This window comes from Manis pentadactyla, chromosome 7 (assembly GCF_030020395.1).
Source record: "Manis pentadactyla isolate mManPen7 chromosome 7, mManPen7.hap1, whole genome shotgun sequence".
NCBI lineage: Eukaryota > Metazoa > Chordata > Mammalia > Pholidota > Manidae > Manis > Manis pentadactyla.
In genome coordinates, this window is record NC_080025.1 from 39244275 (window position 1) to 39263492 (window position 19218).

Below are 19218 nucleotides of genomic sequence, written 5' to 3' on the forward strand. Positions count from 1 at the left end.
ATGCTCAACACTGTTAGTCATCAGGAGAATGCAAGTCAAAACCATGAGATACTACTACACATTCACTAGCATGAATGTAATAAAAAAGACTTAGGATGTGGAAAGATTGGACTCCTTGTGGTGGAGTCCACAAGGACACTGTTGGTGGGAATGTAAAATAGTGCAGCTGCTGTAGGAAACAGTCTGGCAGTTCCTCAAATGTTAAACATGGAATTATCACATGACCCAGCAATTCTGCTTTTGCGTATATACCCAGAGAAGTGAACACATATGTCCACACAGAAACTTGTACAAGAATGTTCACAGCAGCATTATTCATAATAGCCAAGAAGTGGAAACAACCCAAATGTCCACCAACTGATGAATGGGTAAAAGAATGTGGTCTAGCCAGAGAATGGAATATCATTCAGCCACAAAAGTGGAATGAAGTACTGACACACACCACACGGATGAACCTGGGAGATTCAGTGAGGGTAGCTAGATACCAAAGACCACAGAGTGTATGATTTCACGTGTAGGACATGTCCGGAAGAGCCAAGTCCACAGAGACAGAAAAAGATGGCTGTGTGCCAGGGGCCAGAGGCGGGGGTGCAGAGGGATGGAACGCTGTCAGCTTGGCTGTGATAGTTGCACAACTCTGAATGAATATAATACCATGGAACTTGATGTGGGTGAATTGTAGGGAATGTGAATTATATCTCGATTAAGAAGTTATGAAAAACAAAGAGCAAACTGGCAGGTGCTGGGGCCAGTGTGGTGGCAAGCAAAGGGTGGTAAGAGTGTGGGTCTGGATCACAATAGGTGGGAGAGGAGGGCGGCAGGGGAGCTGTCCAGCAGGCTGAGGGCTCCTCTTGCCACTGTCAGGGCCCTCCTGTTTAACCCTCTCACATTTCTCAACTGAGGCATGCTGTGGGCCTTATGAGATAACATTCACATCCTCTGGGGACTTGGATGTGGACATGTCTTCGGGGACCACCATTCAGCCCACTTGATGAGGCCCCTGTCGGCCAGGCAGCAGCAAGATGGCTGAGTGCTTCTTGGACAGGAACGTAGGTTGTACTTCCTGTAACTTACATTTTCTCAGCAAAATCAGGAGTAAGGTCACTGTAGAGTGAGGTGGGTGGGTGTGGAGCAATGACCAATACTAGAAGAGCAAGGCAAGCTGACCAGAGAGGGGTGCCACTGTGATGTGCCCGGGGCCCACCTGTGGCCATGCTGAGAGCAGGTGGCAGGGGTGAATGCAAGGCTGCCGTCTGCAGAGGGTCTGGATGGCTGGGAGCAGACACTAAGGAATGATGTGGACGTCAGTGCAAGCAGGCAAAGGTGTCACTGGTGGTTCCACCTGGGTGGATGTGCGTCTATGTGTGACAAGTGTTTTGAGACTAAGCAAGTACTGCCCTTCTCCTTCCCACATCCTGCCTACACCCACGGAGTCTGGCTCCTGGAAGCACTGAGCCAGGAAGTGTGGCCCTGTGACCTTGTGTGTGCATGGGAGGGGAGCCCTGAGGCAAGCAGGGGACAGTCCTTCTGTGACGGCCAGCAGGCTCTGACTTTTTTCCTCACCTTACTGGACCCTGAGGCTCAGAGGCTCTGGAATCATCTGGAGATCTGGGCCATGGTGGGGTCCTGCTGGTCATGGGCAGCAGAGTGTGGAGGGACCCCCACGATATTGTGCCAGTCAGGCCAGCTGGGAGCAGCCATTTGGAGCCCCTGAGAAAGCTTGGAGTGTTGAGGGATGTGGGGGCAGAGGACTCCAGGGGACCCCAGGGGGTGGCAAGAGTGGGGACCCAGGGTGACCCAAGAAGCGAGATGGTGCTGATCAGCTCCAGGTGCACAGACACAGGCAGAGAGTCCTTGCTGTGCAGTGAGTACACATATACCGAAAGACCTACACCAAATAGTTTTTTCTTGTAGGTGAGATTGCAGTGTATTTTATTTGCTTATTTGTATTTTTTTATATTAATATACATTACTTTTGTGAAAAATGAAAAAACAATTAACAGTTATTTTTAAAAACTAATACAATTTGCTAAGCCTGGGGTAGAGCCTGGACGTGGGGTCTGGGGTAGAAGCTGGGCGGGGCCCAGGCAAGACTTGGGGCAGGGTTCAACAGCTGTCTACACTATGAACTTACTGATGGAACCTCCATAGCAGTGAGGTTTTTTTTTGTCTGTTTTACTTGCTGCCTGTATTTCCAGGACTAAGAACGATGTCTAGCAAATAGTAGAAGCTCAACAAAAATTTGTTGAATGAATGAATATAGCTTTTATCTAAATTTTTCACTATCATAAATAATGCCACAGCAAACGTTTTTGTGTATAAATCTTTGCAGCGTTTATTTTAGGAGGATCACAGATAATGTTTATAAGAAAGAAGTGTTTATGTTAATAGAGTGAAAAAACAAGGACACAAAATAACATATGTGCTATAATCTCCAAGCCATAACGATATGTGCAGAGAACCATCTGGGAGAAAATAGACCAAAAAATTAAGGAATTATCTCTGAACATTTGGATGGCAGAAGGTTCTGATTTAGTATGAAAATTTATCTGCATTTTCTACCATTAGAGTATGTTACCTGTATACAAAGTGAGAGTTTTTAAAGTTAGCTTTGCAAATCGAAAATAAGTAAAACTATGTGTGCTTAATAGCCATTCACAATAACTGAGCATCCTGGTTAGAAACCAAATTCAGGTTTAAGCCATGTTAACTACAGCAGAGTAGACTCACAGAAGCCCCAAAATGCCTAGGCTGCATGTAGAGCACTGTGCTTGATCATTTGTGTCACATTTAAAGAGTTTTGTCTATCTGGAGGACAGTGGTCAAGGAATGGGTGTTTCTTCCCATATTTCTCATACTTGAAAAGCTGACAAATACCAAAGTGAGGGTTCTGATTTTATGCAGTTATAGAAGGTTTTAGGAAGGCAGTAAATAAGGAGGACTTTTCTAATAATCCATGTGGTCAAACATGACAACACTACCTGGAAGGGAGTGGATTCCAACAGCATCCTTCTAGGGCACATGGCAGAGCAGCCTGTTGGACTCACCTGGTGCCCCACTTCTGGCCTGTAACCCCCCAAACTCACTGCCTCCTGAAGTCAGAAGAGAGTCCCAGAGAAGCCTTCCCCTTCTTACTTTATTCTTCTTAACTCTCACTGCTAGACATATTGCTACCTGGTGAGTCATCTCATTCCTTTTGCCCCTCTGTCTGGAGCAGAGGAGACTTACTGTCATGGTCACTGAGGACAGACCAGTGTTTAGAGCCCAGACCAGTGCCTGGCACACAGCAGGGCCACCATATTTGTTCAGTGAACTGTGGTTCTCAAAAGAAGCACAGGGTTCAGGCCACCTTAAGGGAAGAAATGTTGGCAATATAAAAATTGATTGTACAACTCAGCACCGAAAAAAATAACAATCTGATTTAAAAATGGGCAGCAGAGGACTTGAACAGACATTTTTCCAAAGAAGAAATACAGATGACAACAGACACATGAAAAGAGGCTCCATCCACATCGCTAATCAGAGACATGAAATCAGAGTCACAATGAGGTATCACCTCGCCCCAGTCAGAATGGCTACTACCCAAAAGACAAGAAATAACAAGTGCAGGTGAGGATGTGGAGAAAGGTAACTTATCTACACTGTTGTTGGGGATATAAATTGGTGCAGCCACTGTGGAAAGCAGTATGGAGGCTCCTCAAAAAACTAAAATTAGAAATAGCATAGGACCCAGGAATTCCAATGCTGGGAATTTAAGAAAATAAAATCACTAATCTGAAAGGATATCTGTACCCTTATTCACTGCAGCAATATTTACAATAGTCAAGATATGGAAGCAACCCAAATGCCCATCGATAGATGAATGGATAAAGAGGTGGTACATATACACCATGGAATATTAGTCATAAAAAAGAATGAAATCTTGTCATTTGTGAGAGCATGGATGGACCTAGAGGGTATTACGCTAAATGAATTAAGTCAGAGAAATACAAATACCACATGGCTTCACTTATATGTGGGATTTAAAAAAAAAAAAACAAATGAACAAAGAAAACTGACTCATGAACCAGAGAACAGACTGTTGATTGTCTCTGTGGTGGGGAAAGTAGGTGAAGAAGAAAATATCTTGATCTGGGCCATGGTGACAGGAGTGTGTGAACATGTCAAAATGCATCCAGCTGTACTCTAAGATTCGTGCATTTTAGTGTATGTACCTCAATACAGAATAACTGGGGCTCCAAGGACAGATGACCGCATAAGGGAAAACAGGCCCATCCACATAGTGGAGTGTCCTCCGTCTTGAAATCGGAATATTTGCAGCGCGGGTGCTCCTGGAGCCATCCGCCAGCAAGCGGGCTGCCGCTCCCATGGGTGGGCGCGCGCCAGAGCCTTCCGGCCGCCGAGACGCGGCTCGCTGCGTGCTCTGAGCACAGGAGACGGCGAACCGCCAAAACACGAACAATGGGCGCTGTGCACTCTTCTCGGGAACACCCGGAAGGCCGCAGGCCCCGCCCCCCGCCACAGAGCCCGCCCCCATCCGCTCCCAGGCCCAGTCCTGGTGGAGACCGAGCAGGAAGCGCCGGAGGCCCCACGGGCGCCGCTTCAGAAGGGTGTGGCGAAGGCGGGGACGCAGGTCTTCGTCCCTGGCCCCCGGCTTGCGCCGCCCCGGCCGCCGGCCGGCCCGCGCAGGCCGCAGCCGCCCTCCCGACCGCCTGCTCGGGGCTCCACTGCTCTGGCCTGGGGGCGGCGCCGGCGCGCAGCGTCATGCATATGCATGAGCGGCGCGGTGGGTCCATTGTGCTCTCGGAGCGGGCGGCAGCGCGATGGCGCGGGCTGCGGCTGCCCCTGGGTGGCGGGCGCCGCGCCGGACAGGCTGAGCGCATGAAGAGGCGCGAGCCGAGGTCCGCGGCGGCGAGGGGCCGGGCCGGGTCGCACGGAGGTGAGCGCGCCGACCGGCAGGTGGGCGGTGGGGCGCAGGTGCGCAGGTGCGCGCGCGCGGCAGGTGCGGCGCTCGGGCCTGGCGCTGCAGCGCCTCGGGGCCGTTAGGCTGACCGGCCGGCCGCCCACCTGCCTCACCAGCCGCGCGCGACGTGGTCCCGGGCCCACGGCCTGTACGCGCCGCGACCCTCACCTGGGCCTTTGTTGTGCTGTCCGGAAGCCGGCCGAGCGCCTAGGGCTGTGCGAAAAGCTGGGGGCGGCCCGGGCCTGCTCAGGTCCGCCCCACCCCTCTCCTGACGGGGCACACTGTAGCTCGGGCGGGGGGTTGTCCTATCCCCTGTGTGTCCTGCTCTAGCTCTCCCCTGCCCCGCTTCCCCACCCCCCGCTTCGGCCCCTGACCTGCACCCCAGCACCCCCTTTGCTCTCCCCGCACCTGCTCCCCGCCTACCCTGTCCCCTTCCCCACCCCCGCACCCCTTTCCGCCGTTCACCTGCTTCCCCCTGCCTCCATCTTCCTTACCCCCGTCCAGCTCCCTTTCCTCGCCCCCGTCATGCGCTCTTCCCCGTAGTTCAGATCATCCGCGGTCATGTCTATAAGTCATGTGTACTCTCTCAAGAATTTGCGGGGACATACACAGAACACGTGATCATCTATAGATGAGATGGATGGAGACCCTCGCCCATCAAGTCCTGGCATGCTAGAACCAGAGGGCCTCCCCCGAAGGAGCTTGAGTGAGGTAGCAGGATAGGAGAGGGGATCTTATCCTCACCCGTGGGTACTACCTTGGGCACTTGGGCCCCGCGGGGTGGTTACAGGCTGGAAATATAAATCAGGAAGCAGGAAGGTGTGATGATCAGTGGTCCCCCATCTCCTGAGGGACAGGCAGGGTGTGCCTGGGGCGGACTCATTATGACCGGGATGGTCTCCTAGGCCTGCATGCCTCCCTGTGGAGTGACCCCCAGCACCTGCTGGTGTCCCCCAGGTGGGAAGCCAGGGCTAATGAGCCACGTGTCCTTCTCTCTCCTCAGTCCTAGGGTGGCCACCATGTACCCATACTGTAAACTGAGACGTAGAGTAGCAAATCCCTTCAGCCATTTTCTGAGAAGTCCTACACCTGGGCTGTTCGTGAATGCTGGTTCTTGGGCATTGTGGGTGGGCTCCGCATACCCCCGTCAATGTTGTGGCCTTGCAGGTAAAGAGGCAGGACTTCCAGCCATCTGCGTGTGTCCTCCCGTCCTCCTCCAGCCATCATTTCTCTCTTCTCTGAGCCTGTTTGACTCCAGTGTCCCTCTGGGTGGGGCCTGTCCCTGGAACTATGTGGGCTCTCTGCTGCCGTTGGAGATAGCTGGTCGCTCTTCTGCAGCCTTGGAACAGGCTGCCTTCCTGGGGTCAGGTGTCTTGTCATGGCGGCATGCTGCTCCTGGGTGAGCAGGCAGGAGTCAGAGTGGAGGTGGAAGAGGGTTGACCCACATTAACATCTGCCTTTGGTTGGCACACTGGAGCCTGAGGTGCACTTGCTCAGGGTCCTTCCTATGAAAGAAGGGTCTGGGAAGTGTCTGTAGCTCTTTTTCTAGAGGAAGATGTGACTGACTACCAGAAAGCCTTGGGGCCTTCTAGTCCAACCTTGTGCTAGGGCATTTCTGCTGAGGGGTTCTGGCTGTACAGGGAGAGCCCCTGGCAGGCCCCTTGCACCCTTCCAGGCTCCTTCCCACATCTGCCTTTGAGGCCAGGAGGTGGAAGGAGGGGTGCTCTCACAGCACGCCTCTCCTTTTGTCAGGAGCAGAGGGTCACACGGCACTTGACCGGGCAAGTGTGGGTCTTGTCAGGGAGGAGACCACTTAGTTGAGGGCTCAGCAGGAAGTCACCACCCTGTGCAGTGAACTTGGGGAACTGGAAATATCTGTGGTCTTGTCCACAGCAGAAAGCCCACAGAGGTGGAATTCCCCGGCCCACGTGATCTAGGAGGTTGCCCTGGGCCCCAGGCCAGCAGCCTCCACAGGGGCCCCCGCCCTGCCCCCTCCTCCGCTAGCTCTCTGAGGCTCTCCCACTGTGTTCTCAGTTAGAATGCAGTTCTTAGGACCCACGCCTTCCTCCTGACTCTGGGGACGGGTTTGGGCAGCCGTGTTCCCATCTGGCCCTCCAGGTGATTCTGGCAGCTCTCTGAGAGATTCTGGTGCTGGAGTTGGAGAAGCTGCAGTTCTGAATGGCCGTGGGCAGTTGGCTCCTCTTCCTCTTGCTTCTCCTGCCCTTTGCTGGGGTGGGAAAGGACAGCGTGGGCATCTGTGTGGAGAGACAGGGCTGAGGGTTGTGTTTTATAACTGAAGTTTCATCTTGAGAGAATTACAGATTCACAGGCAGTTGTAAGATAGCTAGAGCCCGTGTGTCCCCCACCCAGTTAGCCCAGTGGTAACATCTCCCAAAAGTTGCAGTGATGTCACCCCAGGATCCCATATGGGCAACAGCAGGTCCAGGTGTTTCCTTCCTAAGTTCACACCCGCTTGCCTCCTCCCCACCCGGAAACCACTAGTCTGCTCTCTGTTTCTATAATTTCATCATTTCAAGAATGTTACATAAAGGGAATTGTACTGGGTAACCTTTGGGGACTGGCGTTTTCCACGCCTTTTCAGGCCTCCAGGCTCTGGGTGTAGCACATTTCGTGGACTTCTCCCCACTGAAGGGCATCTGAGTTTCCCTTCTTCAGCTCTTGGTAACACAGCTGCTATAAACACTCTGCAGAGACTTCTGTGTGAGCAGAGTTTACATTTCAACTAGGAGGGCAGCAAGCAGTTGCGCGCCTGGTTTCACACGAAGCTTCCACCCCTTCCCACAGTGTCTGTACCACTTTCCATTTCCGCCAGCAGCGTGTGAGAGACCCTGTTCCTCCCCACCTGCCTTTGGCGGTGCCCCCGGTTTCATTTTAGTTTTCTGATAGGTAATTGTTTGAACTGCATTTCCCCGTGGCCGGTGATCCTGAGCGCTCTTCCTGGGCTTGTTGCCCCCTGTGTGTCCTTTTCTGTGACATGTCACTTGTGCCTACTTTCTAGCTGAATTGCTTTTTCCCTTCTGGATTTTGAGAAGTCTTTATATGTCCCAGGTAATAGTCCTTTGCAGAGCTGGGCTTGCCCACCAGGGCTGCCACCAGGCAGAGGTCTGCAGTGTGCCCTCGTAGGGTGGCAGTGCTTTTGCTGTGGGTCTGAGAACTCTCTCCTCAAAGCTGGATCCGGAGGGTCCTCCTCTGTGTTTTGTGTTGTGCATTTAGATCTGTGGCCCATGTTGAAGTAGTTTTTGTGTAAGACGTCAAGTTCAGGTCTTTTTTTTTTGCCCTCGGATGTCCAGCCACACCACCACCACGTGCTGAAAATGCTGTTCGTTCTCCACTGCTTGGTTTTGCACCTTTGTCAAAAATCAGTTAGGTGGATTTGTGTGGTCTGTTTTGGGTTCTCTGTTCTGTTCCATTGGCCTGTGTGTGTGTCCCCCTACTGACACCATGGTCTGGATTAGCCCATACTGATCTTAAGTCTGGAAAACTTGCATGTGGTTCCAGGCTCAACACAGCAAGTCTGGGGAGGAGATTGCCTGCTGGCAGGTTCCCACCCCAGTGTCACTCTCCTGGAGTTGGGCTGTAGGGACTGGGGATGCCGGCCTTCCCGTGCCTGGCTGGGTGATCCTGGCTCCCAGGCCTACCTCTGCCCAGAGGTCCAGGTGCCCAGAGCCTTCTAAAACCACTGGCCCTGCTTTTGCTGGCCTCTGTACTCTGGGTGAGGAAGGAGAGCACCCGAGGCCTGACTCCTCTGGGAAGAGCATCAAGAAGGGGCACAGGTACAAGGTGGGCAGGCATGCACTGCCTCCCCCTGCCCCTCCCCGCTCCACTTCCTTCATCTGGCCCTGCTCTGCTGGGACTCTGGGACCTGCTGAACTCAGAGCTTTGTCCAGAGCCACCCATGGGAGGCCCCACTGCACCCCTTACCTGCTCTGGGGCCCTAGTGAGGGATTCACCCCCTGGCATGCCTCCAGGACTGCATTTGCATTGTCAAGATGATTACCCTCCCTCCCTTGGGCCGCCCTGGTCCCCACTCAGAAATGTGAGCATTGGACCCCCCAGGGCCTCAGGAGGCCCTCTGACTGCAAGCAGGGATCTGAACCAGCAGAGACTAGCTGCCTGGGGAGCCATCTGTGTGTGAAGGTGTGAGCTCCAGAATGGGACTTTCCACCCAGGCTTCCCGGAGGGTCATAGCCAGCCTGCCTCTGTGGTTGGGCCAGGCAGAGGTGGGCATGGAAGTAGGGCCCCGGGGGTGCCAGGGAGGACCCTAGGCCGTTCAGTAAAGGGCTTGCTTAGGGGGGTGTTTGAGGACACGGGCAGCTTGGAGGAGCAACCAGCCCCTGCCTCAAGCCAAGTGGGAAGAGTTTGTCTTGCTGAATGGGGGGAAGCCCCCAGCACTGGCGTGAGGGTTCCACACATGTCTGCCGTCTGCTGCTGTCGTGTCCCCATCAGCCCTGTGCCTTGTTGGCTCTGCATTGTAAGCATGTCCCTGCCCAGCTCTGCGGATGTCACTGTGGTCTCTCCAGGTGAGGTCTGCTCACCTGGTCCCTGTGCCAGCCTCAGTCCCAGGAGACCCCTTGGCCTGCACGTGGGAGTGAGCACAAGCCACCCTTCTGCCACCCTGGGGAGAGGCCTCTGGGCAGCTGCCAGCCCCACACCTCATTCCAGCAGGCATCCTGCACCCTAATCCCAGGCCGGGCTGGAGGGTAGCTGATCTTGCCAGCCCCTGGCCTCTAGTACCCCTCCCCAGAGTGGGCATGCTCCATACCCTGGCATGTGGTGCCCCCAGCTGGCCCTCTGCCCTCTGCTGGCTCTGACTTCAGTGTCCTGGGGGGATCTGGCGATTGGGTCCTTCTGAGTCCTTCTGGGGGGATCTGGCGATTGGGTCCTGGCATTTCTGGACATCCAGGCCTTTATGTGAAGAGTAGTGTGGACAGTAATTGGTATCAGCCCTTCAGGGTTCCAGGTGTAGGGCCTGGCCTGGCATCCTGGCTGGGCTCAGGGTAGGGAGCGCAGAGGTTTGCCAGGGCAGTGTGGGTAGGGCTGATGCGAGGGTGCCCTGTGCCCTGTGTACAGGGTCTCCTGGCCGCATCTCCACTGGTACCCTCTCCCACCTCTCCCTGCAGCCAGAGCAGCTGAGTTGCTTATGAGCACTGCTGAGGGCTGTCTCCTGCCCCCTGTGCACCTGGCCTGCAGGCTGCTTCAAGGCCCATGAACCCCATGAACCCCATGAAATCGCGCGGGTGAGTGGGGACTCCTACCACCCTCTGAGGCCTGGGTGGGGCAGCAGAGCCGGACGCCCTGCTCCCAGCCTTCAGCTCTGACCAGCCCCACCCCATGCAGTGATGGTCTGTTCGCGTATGAGGCGGTGCCTTGGCAGCAGAGTGCTACTCAGCCCGCAGGATCGCTGTCCGTGGTCACGACCGTGTGGGGCGTGGGCAGCGCGGCACAGAGCCAGGTGAGCCTCCTTGTGTCTCAGGCAGGCAGAACCAGGCCTCTTGTGCCTCCCATGTATGTGGGCGCTAGTTCCCCACAAGTGGCCTGGGGTCTCTCCTCCTGTCTTCATGGGTCCTCCAGTGCCCCATGCTCCTGCCCACCTTTCCCTGTATCCTCTGCCCCAACCCCCTCATCTTGCAGACCTTGAGAGCCACTGTGGGAATCAAACTATTTGTGTGATTTCCTTTGGTGATCCTCACTCCTCACTCCCTCGCAGGTTTTGGGGAACCCCCTGGGCCCCACAGGGAGCCCCCCCGGAAGCTCCATGATGCCTGGCGTGGCAGGCGGCAGCCCCGCCCTCAGTTCTCCGCAGTGCCTTGGACAGCAGGCATTTGGTGAGGGTGGCGCTGGCAAGAACTTCATGCAGCAAGGGGTGTACAGCCGTGGGGGCTACCCCGGGGGCCCTGGCTTCACCACTGGGTAAGCAGGGCCTCCCCACTGGCAGGGACGATTCTAGCTCAGCGGGCGCCCAGGGTAATGTCATTGAATGCCCATGTCTGCCCCTGCTGCCCCAGCTGACTAGGGGCATCTGGGTGATGGTCTGGGAAATGCTGCTGAGCTGAACTGTGTCTCTTGCAGGTATGCAGGTGGCCCGGGGGTGCCAGGGGGTCTGGGCCTCCCCTCACATGCCACACGGCCTTCCACGGACTTCACTCAGGCAGCAGCAGCTGCAGCTGTGGCTGCGGCTGCCGCCACGGCCACAGCCACAGCCACAGCAACGGTGGCCGCCCTGCAGGAGAAGCAGAGCCAGGAACTGAGCCAGTATGGAGCGGTGAGGCCCAACAGCTCCCGCCCTGTGGGCCGCGCATGCTCATCTGAAAGGCAGGGAGCCGTCAGGAGCTGGGGCCAGGGCCTGGCATGAGCACGCACTGGGCTGGGGAAGACGAGGCCAGAGGAGATTGTGGGAGGGCATGAGGACAGCAACAGCTGGGGCCTGGATGGCTCTTCTCTTCTCTCCCCAGATGGGGGCCGGGCAGGCTTTTAACAGCCAGTTCCTGCAGCACGGAAGTCCTCGGGGGTCCAGTCTCCCCAGCACCATGAACCCTGCTGGCCTGGGAGGGCTGACAGGGCCCATGGGCATGAACCCCACCCGGGCTGCAGGCATGGCATCCCTGTACACAGGGCAGCGCCTGCCCCAGCAGGGGTACCCTGGGCCCCCTCAGGCCCAGCCGCTACCCCGACAGGGGGTCAAGAGAGTCTACTCCAGTGAGGTGAGTGTCCAGGCCTCCCTCATCTTGAACACCATCTGGAGTCATAAGAGGCTGGGTGTCTGTGAGATAACTGGCCATGCCTCCCAGGGTGGGCGCTGCTGTCCCTCCAGGGAACCAGTATCCCTGACACCACCCTTCCCCCGTGCGCTTGCCTCTTTCCCCCTCCAGGTGTACCCAGGGCAGCAATACCTTCCAGGAGGCCAGTACGTGCCCAACACCACCCAGTATGCACCTGGCACAGGGCAGCCCCCCGGCCCCTCCTACCCTGGGCACAGGCTGCCCCTGCAGCAGGGCGTGGGCCCAGCCTTGCCTACCTCCGGTCCTGTGGGGCTGCACTACAAGGTAGGGCTGGTCTCCCAGGCTGCTGCAGTGGTGTTGGGCCCATGCTGGGGGTCACAGATGGGCCTGAGGCAGTCTGCGCTGGCTGGGGAGTGGGCCAGCATGCCCATAGGGTGACCAGGCAGCTAGGGGCTTCTCAGGAGTCCTGATCAGCACAGTGCAACTCCCAGAGTGGGGTTCAGCTCCTCAAGGGCCCTGTGTGAGATACGCCTGTCAGTGGAAGCTCTGGGGAGTAGGCACTGGAATGGAATGTCCTTTCTTGGGTCCCCATTCCCTCTCTGGAAAAGCCAGGTGAGGGGACAGGCCTGTCCCTGTGTGTGAGGGGGAGGAGCCTAGGTGCCAGGAGAGGAGGGGGTGTTTGCACCTGTGCCCTTTTCAGCCCCTCGAGCAAGTGGGGGTCTCCTCTTCACATGGTGGCAACTCTTTAAATTCTGAAATTGGTATCTACTCCCTGTAGACCACTAGAAAACACAAAAAGCATACAAAGAAGAGAATAAAGGCCAACACCCATGTGTGCGGTGGGTGCCCTGCCCCGACCTCTGCTGGGGTCCAGACACATGTCTTCTCTCCTGCAGCCCTCAGAGCAGTTCCATGGGCAGGGTACCAACTTCAATGGGACTGCCAGCTACAGCCAGCCTGGCCTGAGTGGGGTACGGTCACTGGGCGCTCTGGCGGGGGCTCCCAGGGTGGGTGTATAGGAGTCAGGACCTGGGCTGCCCTCACCCATTCCTGTTCAGACCCTTCCCAGAGGGGGTTCCAAGGACAGACCCCATTCCACCACTCCACCGTGGCTGTTTGCTTGACCCCACAGCCTGCCCGGTCCATCCCTGGCTACACTAGCTCCCCAGTGCCGGGGAGCCCCACACCGCCCATGACCCCCAGCGGCAGTATCCCCTACATGTCCAACAGCCAGGACGTCAAGTCTGCCTTCCTGCCCGAGTTCAAGCCCAGCACTGGCTCCTTGCACCCGGCGCCTCCTGGTGAGTGCTGTCTGCTCAGGAGTGGACGGCAGGGGCTGGGGTCGGGCTCCACCTTCATCTCTGTTCCCTGCTGCATTTGCAAATACACTCGAAGTGCAGTGTCTTCTCTCTGGAAAATACCCATGTGCACAAAATATTGTGTCTGGTTGCTGCGGACCTCTGAGCTCCCCAAAGGCCACTCTTAGTTAACCCCTGCTTTTGGGGAGATGAACAGCAGAACTTGGGGTCTGAAAACCCTAACTTGAGCACTAGGGTGATGGCAGTGGCCTGTTCAAACCTCCTTGACCTCACCTCTGAAGACACTAGAAGTGCCTTCTTTCTGGGTTGGGTGCATATTCCCCAGTAATGATTTAGGGAGCACCGAGCCAGGCGATGGAGGCAGGACTCAGCTGAGGGACACCACAATCCTGTTACCTTTGTGGGGGTGGCTGGCCCAGAGCTGCAGGAGAGAGGCCGCCCAAACCCAGGCCTGTGGGCCTCACTCGCCTTGGCACCACCCTTGTAGTGGGGTGGGCAGGCCACTTCCCGGGCCACCATGCCAGCTGCCCTGGTGCTTCTCACCACGTGGCCTGCCTGCAGGCAGCAGCCCCTGTGACGAGCTGCGGCTGACCTTCCCTGTGCGGGACGGGGTGGTCCTGGAGCCGTTCCGCCTGCAACACAATCTTGCTGTTAGCAACCACGCTTTCCAGCTCCGTGATTCTGTCTACAAGACCCTGATGCTGAGGTGAGCAGGCTGCTGCCTGGCACTGGGTGCCAGCCCTGCACTCAGCGCCCACCCTCTGCACCCATCCCCACTTAGGCGCCCATCCCCACATGCAGTGCCTGCCTCCCGCAGGCCTGACCTGGAGCTGCAGTTCAAGTGCTACCACCACGAGGACCGGCAGATGAACACCAACTGGCCCGCCTCGGTGCAGGTCAGCGTCAATGCCACCCCACTCACCATTGAGCGCGGCGACAACAAGACCTCCCACAAGCCGCTGTGCCTGAAGCATGTGTGCCAGCCAGGCCGCAACACCATCCAGATCACCGTCACAGCCTGCTGCTGTGTGAGTGCCCTCACAGGCCGGCCCTGGGCAGAGGGGAAGGCGCACCCCACTTGTCCCACCAGCAGTTTTGGTGTGGTCTGCTCGCTGGCACCTGGGGAAGCAACCAACTCAACACATCCTCACCACTCTCCCGTTGGCCCAGTTAGCCAGCCAGAAACCCAGCCAGCCTACGTTTTTAGGGAGGAGGCTCACCTGGGAAGCACCTGGCACCCTGCAAGGCTGGGACATGGAGGCCGTGTGTGACTGGCAGCACCCACCAGAGGGGAACGGGGGCCAATGCAGCCCCTGGCAGCCTGCAACTTGGGAGGTCTTCCCTCAGACCAGTGTGGGCGGGGGAGGTTGGTGGTGCACCCATGGTGCTTTGCAGAGACATGGTGGAACAACTCGCCTGGGCCATGTAGTGAACTCTGCACATGGTGGGGGCGGGGGCTGGCACTGCCCTATCCACATGCCAATAGCTGCCTCCCATTGCAGTCCCACCTCTTCGTGCTGCAGCTGGTGCACCGGCCAGCTGTCCGCTCGGTGCTGCAGGGCCTCCTCAAGAAGCGTCTCCTGCCTGCTGAGCACTGTGTCACCAAGAGTGAGTGGCCCCGGGGCAGCCAGCCAGCCTCCACTCAGCTTGTCCCCATGTCGTGGGCTCCGTCTTGGGGGCATTGGTCCACTCCAGATGCCTGTGGAGCTGTGGGGCCAGCAGCCACGGGTCCCAGTTAGCCACCCTTTTCTCAAGTCCTTTCCCTCCAATGCCAGTCAAGCGGAACTTCAGCAGTGGTACCATTCCTGGCACCCCTGGGCCCAACGGAGAGGATGGGGTAGAGCAGACAGCCATCAAGGTGTCCCTGAAGTGCCCCATCACCTTCCGCAGGATCCAGCTGCCTGCCAGAGGCCATGACTGTCGCCACATACAGGTGAGTGACCGTTGCAATGTTTCACTTAGCAGAAGTGGGCTTTTAGCACGTTGGTCAGCAGGTGACAGGACAGGTGGCCAGTGGCCAAGTGGCTGTCTCCCCTAGTCACTCCCCTCAGGCAAAGCGTTCGTGTCCTCGCAGGGACCGCTTTACTGTGGTCTCAGCATCACCAGTGCAGGGAACCAGCTCCTCCTGGCTATACCCCATGTCCGCATGTCATGGCTTAGAGACAAGTGTGCCCTGCTCAGTGCATGAGTGGCTCTCACTGCTCTCTGCCATGGCTGTGTGTCCTAGAAATGGTTCCTTTCTTCATGGCTTCCTGATTCTGGCTTCAGCCACAGAGCATTCCAGTCCCAGGGGTTGTATGGGGGACCCCAGGTTGCTCCACTGGGTGGTGCTGGGGAGGAGACCCAGCACCTGTGGCTTCTTATGTGTGTGAATACTTAAGTCGTCTGCTCCTGAATGCCCGTCCTGGACCTCAGGGTGTGGCCAGACTGCCCCTGGCAACAGTGTGCAAGTCTCTTTCCTCCCTGCAGTGCTTTGACCTGGAGTCGTACCTACAGCTCAACTGTGAGCGGGGGACCTGGAGGTGCCCCGTGTGCAAGTGAGTGTGTCAGAGGAGGGCCTCCTGGCACAAGTTGGCAGCAGGGTGGCACTGCCTCAGAGGCTGTCTGGGAGCCTCCTTCCAATAGCACTGAGAAATGCCCGAGCCAGGTGTGGGGATCCCAATACAGACCGGGTGGTCAGCGCAGGGCACAGACCTTATACAGGTGGTCTTCTATGGTCTTTGCCCCCAGGGTCCCCATGTGCATGGCTAACCTGGGAAGTGACACCCCTGTGCTCAGGGCATGTTTGGGCCAGGCCTCTGAGCCCCCTTTGTTTTCCACAGCAAGACGGCGTTGCTGGAAGGCCTGGAGGTGGACCAGTACATGCTGGGCATCCTCATTTACATTCAGAAGTGAGTCTCCTCCTGCCATTCAGGCAACATGGTGCAACCCTGGCTAGGGTGCCCCTGCTCTGCACATGCAGTGGCTCGGTTCCAGGCCACGGCACAGTCCGTGTCTCCGAGGGAATGTGCAGTGTCTGGGTGGCCGGGTGGCCAGGGGGCCCCCGAGCGCCGGAGCATAAGCTCCACCCAGAGACGTCCCAGGGGCAAGAGGGTTGGTAGGATCGCGGTGACCAGCCCACACATCCCATCCAGCTCCGACCATGAGGAGATCACTATCGACCCCACGTGCAGCTGGAAACCGGTGCCCGTGAAGCCTGACGTGCCCATCAAGGAAGAGCTGGATGGGCCGGTGCTGAAGCACTGCCGCACTGTGAGCCCCACCCATGTGCTTTTGCCCAGCGTGGTAGAGCTGGTGGCCGCCCTAGGCCCTGGCACCACTCCCGGCAACCATGCCAGCCATGGTGAGTGGGCACCCAGCCCAGGCACACAGCGTCCTCTCCACGCCTGCCACCCGTGAGGGTGTTGCAATGTTACCTGTGGGGGTGACCAGCTGGGAACATGGCAGGGCAGTGCGGCCTCAGCCACACCCGTGGGGCAAGCGGCAGGGCCCCTGGTACATCTGGACCCACCCTCCCCAGCGCGTTGGGACAGTCTATCTGCTGGTTCCAGGAACGGTTGCATCCACGCCCCGTGTGGGAATGTGGTTTCCACTCCTGCCCCTGAAGGCTCCCTGGCAGCAAGCCTGGCAGTGGCGAGAAGTGCCCTTCCAGTAGTCACTGGGCTAAAGCTAGGTGTTTCTGTGGGTGAGCACAGCCAGCCCTCTGCCCTCACCAAGACCTGTGTCCCCTCAGGTTCCAGCTTCCCAGGACCTGGGGCCTTCCCGGACCCCTTCTCGCCTGCCACACCCAGCACCCCAACCCTCCCCGAGTTTACCCCAGGGCCACCCGTCACCTCCTACCAGTCCGACATTCCCAGCAGCGTCCTGACAGCAGAGAAGTCATCCCCCTGCCTTCCAGGCCAGGTCAGTCTGAGCTGAGGGGTGGAGGGGCTACTGCCAGGGAGCCCCTGGGCTTTTGTATCAGATTCTTCTCTCCTTCAGATGGGGCCAGCAGGTCACCTGGACCCAGCCCACAACCGTGGGCCCCCAGGGTTGAATGCCGCCACCCTTGGAGGACCCCCTGGGCGCCCACTGCATCCAAACCCTCCCCCCGCATCCCGGCAGCCCCTGGGCCCAGTGAGTGCAGCTCCTGTTGGCGAGCTGACCTTTGGTGCTACCACAGGCGTGATGGGGCTCCCCGTGTCTGGGGCAGGGGAGGCCCCAGAACCGGCCCTGGATGTGAGTATGGGGCCCCATACCGGGGAGCGCATGGGAACCGGGGTCGGGGGCAGTCGTCTTCCATCCCCAGGGTCTACATGCTTCCCAGGAGGGGACCTCTGGCCTCTCAGTGACTTCCAGGTGAAGGGAGTGTCATCAGGCGCCATGAGCTCTTGATGAGTAGTCGTAGGGTGGCCAAGCGCTGGGCTCTAGGGACCTGGGAACCGTGGTGGCACCTGCAGAGTCCTTGCGAAGGTTGATGTGGAGCTGGTGACACCTGCTGGAGGGTGTGGTTTGACCCATCTGACTCAGGTGGTACTCTCCCAGGTCAGGGTGTGAAAGGCAGGTGGCCATCCTCAACCACGATGAAAGGACCCATTGAGGTTCAACACGAAAAAAATCAGAGCAGCTCATGCAGAAAGTCCTGGGGACCAGGTGCCCATGCCCCACACTTGCCTTGTTCCCTAGCAGCACTGGGAGCAGCTTGGCCATCCGGGGCAGGCACTACAGGTCCCATGTTGACCTTAGACAACTTGCCATGAGCGACTCCTGGTCCCAGAGCCACTTTTGCTAGGCTCCCAGAGATGGGCTCAGGTGCCAGGCCGCTGTGCAGGGGTGGGCAGAGTGAGGGCAGAGTGCTGACGGGTGGCCTTGTCCTCAGCTGCTCCCGGAACTGGCCAACCCTGATGAGCTGCTGACCTACCTGGGCCCACCCGGCCTCCCCACAAGTAACAACGACGACCTGCTCTCTCTGTTTGAGAGCAGCTGAATCCGTACCCGAGACCCCACCTGGCTAGCAGGGCGGGCCCACAGCTGCCACCTCATGGCCCCTGCAGCCCAGCGCACCTGACAGCCGTTCCTCTCCCACCACCCCAGCCCCTGGAGCCCACCTGGCCCTGAAGCAGGAGGCAGCCCCGCGGCATCCCTACCTCCTACCCTGCAGACCACCCATCGGCTGGCTGTGATGAGATGCCCAGCCCCACACCCATCCACATCCTGCCCCCCAACTGAGCCCAGTCTCTCCTCCTGCCACCCTGCCCAGTCCACACACCACCATCCACGACGTCCAGACCTTGCCCTGGTCCATCTAGCCTGCATCTTGTCGGGCATTGATGCTTGTTTCTACGGCCCCTCAGCCAGCAGAGCCAGCGAGTAGCAGGGCTGTTTGGTCCCAGGGTCTGAGCTCGCCAGCCTGCTGTGGGCATTCTTCCCACCTGAAGGTCTGGCTGAGGCTGCAGGGTAGGAGCTCTAAAGCACAACAATGTACATAGTATGGAGACCCTGCACCTCCCCACGCTCCCCCACCCTGTGCGGACAGTGCCAGGAGGGACGGGGGTAGCAAGCTTTGGCTCCACCTACAAATTCTTCAGCAGGCTCACACCCACCCTCCACCCTGTTCCTGTCTCAGTGGAAGTGAAGGATCAGTCCCAGTGTTCTCAAAGCTGCCTCTCCCCTGTACCCCTGGGGCCACGCCAGGCTGGGGAGGAGCTGCTGCGTCTGCAGGCCCTGCCCTCTGTGTGCCCATCTCTATTAAAGGACTCCCTCTTGGTGCGTCTGGTGAGTCCTCTGTGCCCCGCCTGCGCCCCCACTTGGGTGGGACTCTGTTTCAAGTTAAGACCCAGCTGCTGCTGCCCTGTGGTAAATTTCCTTGTCCCTGGAATTCTCCAAGTTGGCTTCAGCTGGAGAGCTATTTATGAAATGTTGCCAAGGCCAGAAGACATCTGCCACCATGTCACCTTGCATGGGTGTGCCTGGAGCAAGGAGTCAGCTGTTGGCCTGGAGGCTTGGAAGGAACTGGGACCGAGGGCCTAACACCAGCCCCCAGAGGCTGTGGAGAACAGCTCTGGGCTCCCTTTCCTTGCAACACCTGTGCTCTGCATGCTGGCTGCCTGGGTGGCCTCCTCTTCATGGCCCTGAGTCCTTCCCATCCAGCAGGAGGGTGGGAAGTATCTAGTGTGGGCAGGCCCTGGGCAGCTCTGAATTGTCTGTTGACATTCTG

General features: G+C 57.7%; 1 protein-coding gene across 10 annotated transcripts; it reads left to right on the plus strand.

Annotated features, from left to right (window-relative positions):
• The first annotated feature begins 4766 nt into the window (after nt 1–4766).
• On the plus strand, nt 4767–18931 carry ZMIZ2 (zinc finger MIZ-type containing 2). 10 transcript variants are annotated; one of them, XM_057505299.1, is made up of 21 exons: nt 4768–4939; nt 5080–5213; nt 5555–5674; nt 10105–10221; nt 10322–10436; nt 10692–10894; nt 11054–11246; nt 11437–11685; nt 11854–12027; nt 12600–12674; nt 12836–13004; nt 13584–13728; nt 13840–14050; nt 14525–14630; nt 14798–14955; nt 15492–15559; nt 15845–15913; nt 16157–16365; nt 16756–16925; nt 17004–17240; nt 18593–18931. In XM_057505299.1, exons 4-21 carry the CDS (start codon nt 10190–10192, stop codon nt 18914–18916), a joined length of 2907 nt encoding a protein of 968 aa, XP_057361282.1. In that variant the 5' UTR covers nt 4768–4939; nt 5080–5213; nt 5555–5674; nt 10105–10189; the 3' UTR covers nt 18917–18931. The 10 variants fall into 10 exon arrangements, with proteins under 10 accessions (XP_057361287.1, XP_057361282.1, XP_057361280.1 ...); XM_057505297.1 differs by lacking the exon at nt 5080–5213; XM_057505301.1 differs by lacking the exon at nt 5080–5213 and having other exon boundaries at nt 5576–5674.
• The last annotated feature ends 287 nt before the right edge of the window (nt 18932–19218 follow it).

Bases quoted from the DNA above. Each gene is read 5' to 3' on its own strand.
- ZMIZ2 (XM_057505299.1), top strand. From the start codon at position 10,190: ATGAACCCCATGAACCCCATGAAATCGCGCGG. The intron at 10,437-10,691 runs GTGAGCCTCCTT...ACTCCCTCGCAG, and splicing joins GCAGCGCGGCACAGAGCCAG to GTTTTGGGGAACCCCCTGGG. The intron at 14,956-15,491 runs GTGAGTGACCGT...TCCTCCCTGCAG, and splicing joins ATGACTGTCGCCACATACAG to TGCTTTGACCTGGAGTCGTA.